Source organism: Macrosteles quadrilineatus, unplaced genomic scaffold, assembly GCF_028750875.1.
Source record: "Macrosteles quadrilineatus isolate MER2022 unplaced genomic scaffold, UCM_ALF_1.0 Scaffold_2__2_contigs__length_208266976, whole genome shotgun sequence".
NCBI classification, from domain to species: Eukaryota; Metazoa; Arthropoda; class Insecta; order Hemiptera; family Cicadellidae; genus Macrosteles; species Macrosteles quadrilineatus.
The window spans coordinates 126,660,330-126,668,814 of NW_026542595.1; the positions used below are offsets into that span (position 1 = coordinate 126,660,330).

Consider the following 8,485-nt stretch of genomic DNA (forward strand, 5'->3'; position numbering starts at 1 on the left):
CATTAGCCTGTTATAGAAAGTGCAATAGTGAATCATGAACTGTCAATGCAACGTGCTCCGGGGTATAGTGTCTTCCGGGTGTGAGCTGGAAATTGGCGGCTGTCAGAGGAAACGTTTACTTGATTACTCCTAGAGTGGATACAGTAATTAAACTTGTATAAGTATAACAAAGTAATTTAGTGTTGCATTTTGGTTTAGCAATTGTAAACATACATTTCTTTACAGAATTGGTGTGCAAACCTATAAAATTAATGTGTGATAATAATTAGGGAACTACAATTTGACTGGCATAATACTTGGTCAACAAGTCACTTGACCTATATTTTAAATTAAATAAATACGACAAGACTTTGTCGTCTTATTTTGTTAAGTTCTGATATGTTTCCTCTATTTTGTAAAATTGTTGTAAAACTTTTGTATACGAACGAAACATTTTTGCTAACTAAAGCAACAAAACCATGTGACAATTTGTTGGTTGATTTGTAAAGTATTTATAAAGTGCTCATGAGCTAAAATTAAACTGAAGTCCAGAGTGAACGATTGATTTTCAACCTTTGTAAAAATATTTGCGTTTTTGGTAGCATAAAAATTTCTGTGGTGGCATTTCGAGAACTCAACATATTAGCAAATTAAATCATAGGATAATTATTTTGTGGTTATCACATGTTTAACCCTTTTACAACCCTTGAAAAAGTAAAGGTAGCCTACTCCAGCCCCATGGAAAAGTTTAGTTTGAGACCCTGCCCAGCGTAGGAGATCGACTACGTACAAATGTCCGCCCCCAGGACTCAACTAGTTCCGTTTCCGCAGTCTCCAGACAAGTTTTTGTACAAACTGCGAAGAAAACGAAAGCCAGGGGAAATGTCGCTCATCTTTTAGGATGCAGTTCGGCGTAAAAATACGATATGATCGACTAAATGTCATGATACATGTGTTTTCTAACTGCTCAAAAGCTAGCCTTGGGATATCTTCTAATTGCATCTTGATCATTTTGAACGTTTGACAATCTAGATGTATATAAAACCCCTGGGTTAAGTTGTTACTGTTAAATTGTGTCCAAGGGACTGGTTGTTCCTAGTCTAAAATAATTTGAACAAAAAATTTTGATAACAACAGTAAATGTGTATGGATACAGTGTTAAAATTAATATTGAACGCGATAGGTTTGAAGGTCACTAAGATGAAACTGAGACATTTCAATCATGGCTGGTTTTCCATTTACGTGTCGCCTTCAATCCCATCATGGCAATCTAGGTACTTTCATATTGCAGTGTTAATTCAATTTCAATTGATGTTTTAAAAATATAATTCATCCTGGACATATCATTTATTGTTATTTTACTGAGCAAAAAATTTTAAAGAATTACCATGCATTCGCTTTGATTATTTATTTAAGGTAATAGCATTAGAGATTGTGTCATATTATAGCACTGTATTGCAGTGGGTAAGGCTAATTTAATTATTCTCCTCTTATTTCTATGTATTATTCAGTGTGGCCCAAGGGAAAATGAATTCAGATGGTATATAAAGTAGATAGCAGTCACTAATGAAGTACATTTTGTTATTATGATTGAGTAAATTACATTCCCACACGTTCCCAGGTGTTTTATGTGATTACATTTTTATACATTTGAACGGAATTTTGACTATTATAAGTTAGTATTGTGCCATTGAAATAAATCACATGGATACATTTAACTTCTGTTGATTATTATTGTCAAACCTAAGAAAATGTGGAATAAAGATTGAGAGTTTTACTATACCTTGTATGGAAAGCATTAACGAAGTATTAACAACATTAGGCTTGTTAGGGTTGTGTTTTTCCCGGTATGATTAACAACATGGTATGGTTTTTTACAATTAAATATAAAAAAAACATAAATAAAAAAGGAAACATTCAAATGTATTTGGTCGCAGTGCTCCTTTGATAATATTATTTAAGTAATTACAGGAATCTGTTAAGGTCAAACAATTGCATACTATTTGATCAAATTAATACAAGAAAAAATCTTAGGTGCCCACACAAATTCTTTTTATACAGAACTGTTTCTGCTCTAAGAAAATTTCATTTTGAATGTTTGGTTTTAATATTTTATAGCAAGGCTGTCATTGGATGCGCGTTTATTTTTAAAACATCTGCGACTCTCAATACAATTTTAAATTTCAGCCTAAAAAGGTATGCTAGTATAACTTTAAAAACGTAAAAAAGTATAGGTGCGATGTTTAAAAATATTTTACAGTATTTTTAAATGTTTTTTATTTGCATGAATAATTTGATGTTTTAAGCCCGTTATAGGCAAAATATTTAACATCTTTAGGAACTAGACAAGAATTATTATATTTATTTATTACTTGGGGTTGGATAACTAGTAAAATAAAATGTAGGGTACCCGGTACCGGCCCTTAACTGTACCAGAAGAATCTGTACAGAATTATCCGTTGATTTTGCATATAAAAACAATAATTACAAATCTTTGTGTGAAGAAATAATGTGTAAAGCTATTAATATAATTGTAAACCTAAGCGCAAGTTGGCAATCAGTTTTATAACCACTTTATTCACTTATGTAGGGCTTTTTAAGAAACAAGGTTACTAATAACGATACGAACTAAAAAGAAAAAAGCGTTTATTTGAATAGGAACATTATTTTTATTTTTTACACGTATTCCAACACAAAATAAGCATACAAAATTAAATAACCATTGTCATTGTACCCTATTACTACACGAACACCCTCTCCTAGACAAGATTTCTATCCAACCTTTCCTAGGCAGAACCCCCTGACACCCTCTCCTAGACAGCATCCCTGGACATCCTCTCCTAAACAGCGTCCTCAGACATCCCCTTCTAGGCATCATCCTCTACAACACCCTCGCCTAGACAGCATCCATGGACATCCTCTCCTCGACAGCATCCTCTGACATCCCCTTTCAGGCATCATCCTCTACAACACACTCTCCTAGACAGTAACCATGGACACACTCTCAAAGGCAGTATCCTCGGACATACTTTTCTAGGCAGCATCCTCCATTGACTCCTTCTCCTAGACAACAATCCCCGACACCCTCTCCTAGACAACATCTCCTAGCACACCCACAGACACCTTATCCTACGCAGCATCCCTAGTCATCTTTAGACAGCATCCCGCCCTTGACTCACAATGGTATTGACCGTGGTCAGTGTAGTCTGGGCCTGTTGGCGGGGTGATGATGTAATAGAAAGTGGAGACTATATAACCGCTGCAGTGCCAGCACCCCACATCACACATACTCACGCACTCCATCATGAGGCTGATACAGGTAACATCTCTCACCAATACATATTTATTTTTTATTTATTATTTTTTCAAACCCCAGAACGTACTGCTGAAAAAATTGTCCATTTCTAAATAGTCATGTTATTTTTATTTTTTTCTAGGTCAGTATGGTAACGTGTTTATTTATTGGTTTGATACTTTTAATTTGGGACATGACAATATAATTTCGCAAATACATTAACTTTTAAACTTTTTTACTTGGAAATATTTAATATTTACCCATCACACATAGTATTTTCATTTCGATTAAAATGTATTATTATAACCGTTAACACTCTAAAATGTTTTCTAATTTGTTTACAGTCTAATAATTATTAATTTCTGTTTAATTTTGGGTAACAGTGTGTACTACTTGTTTTTATGTCGTTATTTTATTTTTTTAATTTTTAAATAATCTTGTAGAAACAATTTAAATTATCATTTTTAATTGTTTGTTAACTATTTACTTTAATTTGATCTGTAATATGCAAACGTTATTCATTGATCTTTATTTGTTGGATTATTTTGCTTCTCAATGAGATGTTGATATGTAATTTATTTGTTTTCCAAAAAAAAGTCATCACAAGGAGTAATTAATTAATAGCTATGTAATATGTGATAGCTTTTTATTCATGTCAAACTCTTTACAAAGATGGCCTATAGTGTTTATTCTTTTTGTTTATTATATTAATTTTAAATATTTTGGAGCTTGTAAATACAAATAAGATTGTGGTAATAACTTTTAAAACAAATGTACATCTTGCATTCACACAAATTAAGTAATCCCGCAACGATAACGAACTACTAAATTTGTTACACTAAATTAGAATTTAGAGATTAGTTTTTAATTTTTTCTTAATTTAAAGTGTTAAATCTGTTTTATACGTTTATTTATTTAATACTAAATTCAAATTAAAAATTCAAAACATCGTTATTTTCCTTACATTTTTATGGGTACAAAAGTAGTGTCAAATATAAAGCAGTAAACTAGCCTAGATATAAATTTTAAGTACTAAATTATTAACGAACATTTATTCAACGAGTACTAGTGCTTATTAATCATCTTTGTTAAGTTTTTGCATACTATTCCAAGGTATCAAATTCAATACAAAAACAATTATGTAGTATAAAAACAAATTTAAAGGTACAAAAAATCAATAACGGACTTACTTTGTAAAATGAATACTTAAAAACTTGTGCGCCACTGCATGTGTTGATACATCTCAATTTAGAATTAATTTATATTATGAGCGATCTTTTTAATGAATGACACTTTTTATATAGATAAAGCCGCTAAAGACCTTACTCAATGTCAAAGCCCAGCAAACGGCAAATCTGATTATACCGGTTCCTGGTGGGTGCGAGTCTAAAAACAGTTTCAACTTTCGATTTCATCCGGACTGCTTCCATATTCTTGTTCCTGGTCTTCTTTTATAGACACTGTATTTTAAAATGTTAGTTTTAACCTTAAAGCCATATTAAAACCCATCAAATTGTTTTGCGGCGCCTCTAGTAAATTTAGTAATGTATGCAGGACTATGTTTGGCAAAACAGAAAATGTAAGGATTATAAACGTAAACAAATAACGTAACTGATCAAAATGTAAATAAGTTCTAGATGTTACGGTTATTAGTTCAAATCTGGACCACTGACTTAATTTGTTTATGTCCATGACAAATACAGTTTTCTGTTCCAACCCGTAGTTTGGTAGTAACAAAATAGTTTCACCTAAAAAATGTATTAATGGTGTTTTAATTAATTATGTTTGATAAATTTAATTTTAAAATCTGGCAATATGTGACATGTGAAAACATATTAATCATTTATTAACTTACTAACTTGGAACAAACTGGATTGCCCCAACGCGTAGGTTTACATCCCCTACGAAAATTTCAAAGTTTATTTTGATCAAGGATAAACCTTCTAAAGGGTTTACAAATTTTAAAACAAACCACCAACATAATAATATCCTAAACCTCAATCTAATCAATTTTCTAATACGGTCACGTCCGTACCCCATCAATAATACAGCCACAACCGTGACATCTACATACAACATAGTATCATTGCGGTAGGTCCATAACAATTAGTATCATCCATTCATCATTACCTTCTTCGCTCCACTATTTGTGCGGTATTGCCCTTATTTGATCACTTCTTCTGTCAGAGGCACAAAACAATTAATTGACAGCAAACGATCTGCCGCCGGTTCTACGACTTTCTTCGCTTTGTATTTTTTCCCGAGTAGGTTTTGCGGAATAATTTAATGTTCTGCCTTGATCCGGTTCTAGAATAAGGAAGTTGTTTGGCTTCCTGTTTGTATTTCGGTCTGTATATATTGCAATTTCTTTACAATAAGAGAATTTTGAATATAATTAGAGTGGATGAGTTTGGTTTAGAAATAGTTTATCCATCTGAAAAGTCTTTTCAGAATCGTATTTGTTTTATATTGCACAGTTGATTTTAAAAACTAAATAACTATTTTGCATCGGTAAATATATTTTTTTGTGCGGTCAAAGTTGTTAGTAGATATATTTATAGCTTGACTTGGTAGCTGAGTGTATATATAGTGCTCACCTTTACGGTTAAACCCAAAATATTTTTATCCTTCTAAACTGGACCCAGCTGCCATTAATTATTATGCCCTAATTATCCTACCTAAATAATCAGCCGATCTTAGTCAGTAACAAAGTTGTCATCTTATTCGAAACACATTGTTTACCGGATACTCATATTTGCTTTAAAATAAGCAACCTAATTGTAGGCGTTGTAAAAATATCCCTAAATAACTATAAAAATAATTATATATATTTTAACCAATCTGCTACAACATTTGGTCCTTCTTTACTCCTTTCATATTTTGTTATTATTTATCTTTATATTTGCAGATCTGCGCCGTGCTGGCTCTAGCCGTCTCCGCTTACTCTGAGGAGAAGAAGCAAGAGAAGAGGAGTTACTCTGGTCTGACTGGAGGCTACGGTTATGGAGGCAACAGCATCGGTTCAAGCTACGGAGCCATCGGTCATGGACTTGGATCTGGTGGATACAGTTCCGGTTTGAGTTCTGGTGGATATAGTTCCGGTCTGAGCTCTGGTGGATACAGTTCTGGTCTGACTTCAGGAGGATACAGCTCCGGTTCCGGTTTGAGCTCCGGACTCTACAGCTCAGGTCTTGGCTCAGGACTGAGCTATGGAGGTGGATACGGAGGTGGCTATGGAGGTGGATACGGAGGTGGCTATGGAGGCGGATATGGAGGTTATGGAGGACTTGGCTCAGGAATCTCCCTAGGCTCCATCGGCTCCGGCCTCGGTTTCTCTGGCCTAGGAGGCGTCGGCGTTTCCTCTGGACCTATCACAGTCAACACTGTCTCTCAAGCAGTTCCCGTCCCACAACCTGTTCCCGTTCCAGTCACAGTGACTCGCCCTGTTCCCGTTCCCGTTGCTCACCCTGTTCCCGTATCAGTTCCAAGACCCTACCCCGTACCTGTTCCCCAACCGTACCCAGTCACTGTTAACAAGCCTTACCCAGTAACTGTTCCAAGACCTGTTCCCGTTTCCGTCCCTCACCCTGTTCCAGTTTCCGTTCCACAACCTGTCCCAGTTTCAGTTCCTCAACCGTACCCAGTAACAGTCACAAGACCTGTTCCCGTACCAGTTGCAACACCTGTTATCATTCCTCAGCCTGTAGCCGTTTCTGCTGGACCAGCTGTTGGTATTAGTCTAGGCAGTGGAATCGGTTCTCTAGGTGGTGTTTACGGAGGTAGCCTCGGAGGTTCTTACGGAAGCATTGGATCCGGCTCTTATGGTTACGGTTCTGGAAGTTTGGGAAGCAGTGTCGGATCTTACGGATACGGATCTGGCAGCCTAGGAGGTTCTTACGGATCTGGAAGCCTGGGAGGTTCTTACGGATCTGGCAGCCTAGGAAGCTCTTACGGATCTGGCAGCCTAGGAGGTTCTTACGGATCTGGCAGCCTAGGAGGTTCTTACGGTGGATACAGCAGTGGCCTCAGTCTCTCCCACGAAAGTCTTGGGTCCTCGTCTTACGGAGGCAGCTATGGAAGTGGAAACAGCTACGGAAGTGGAAGCTACGGCAGTGGCAGCAGCTATGGAAGTGGAAGCTCATACGGAAGTGGAAGCTCCTACGGTAGTGGAGGATCTTACGGTGGCAGCTACGGAAGTGGTAGCAGCTACGGCTCCAGCAACAAGGGCTGGAACTAAATCCAAAGATTAGGTAAGAATCGTACACCTGTAACGTGAACACCACATAAAACTGTATTGTTTTATAATTATTTTGACCGAAGGCAGAGACTTCCAATAGCATAATCTGATACAACAGTAATTACCAAAATCAGTATCTTCAAAAACTAAAAAAACTAATTTTATAAACCACGAGAAACAATCGATCAATTAATTACTTATCAATTTATTCCTGCCAGAAACAAATTTGTTACGTCTCAAAGTAACTTTAATTCAGAGCAAAATTGTTAAGACAAATCTCATCACTTGATGTTAGTGCTTATTTGATTACATTTACCTGAAATGAGCCTAACACTTCTGTCCTGGTACTTTGGGATCAAATTCCCACCAATCACTAAAATAATTTGCTATATGATACTACTAAGAGCAAATGGTTAAGAGCCTCCTTTTTGCTAGAGGTTCATCTATCTACAAACAAAAAGGAAAAGTCTGTCTGCGAGAACGTTTTCTGTAAAAGAGAACTTTATATTTTCTCCACTAAAACATGTATTGTTAACTTATACCAAAATTTTTTGTTTCAGGGTTGTTTCTGTAAAGTTACCAAAACTCATCCATTCATCATCGAACTCGCATCTTTGCTCACTACATATTGTGATACAAACATTTTAGGTTAAGTAAATAAACTTTTGTATAAAATATTACAACTTTGTATTTAATAATTCCTGCTTCCTTTAAAAGTGTACTGTTACAAGTGTTGAGGGAAAATCAATTGATCATAGGAAAAAGGTTATAAAATATTATCAGGTACTTAAAGTCACCCATTTAATCATTTGTGTAACTCATTTATTCCTGTTTGCAACTTTTTTATGGTTCTATACTGGACCCATCATTGGGCTTTTATAAAATCCTGACTAATGAAACAGCTGATTTTAGTCAGTAACAAAGCTACACAAGGCTTTTCACTCCATGCTACAGCAAGGCCACACTTTTTTAGT

General features: G+C 35.4%; 1 protein-coding gene across 1 annotated transcript; it reads left to right on the forward strand.

Annotated features, from left to right (window-relative positions):
* Positions 1-3,283: 3,283 nt before the first annotated feature.
* Positions 3,284-8,194, forward strand: LOC128984867 (keratin, type I cytoskeletal 10-like). The gene is made up of 3 exons (XM_054404237.1): positions 3,284-3,298; positions 6,183-7,524; positions 8,072-8,194. Exons 1-2 carry the CDS (start codon positions 3,284-3,286, stop codon positions 7,509-7,511), a joined length of 1,344 nt encoding a protein of 447 aa, XP_054260212.1. The 3' UTR covers positions 7,512-7,524; positions 8,072-8,194.
* Positions 8,195-8,485: the final 291 nt, after the last annotated feature.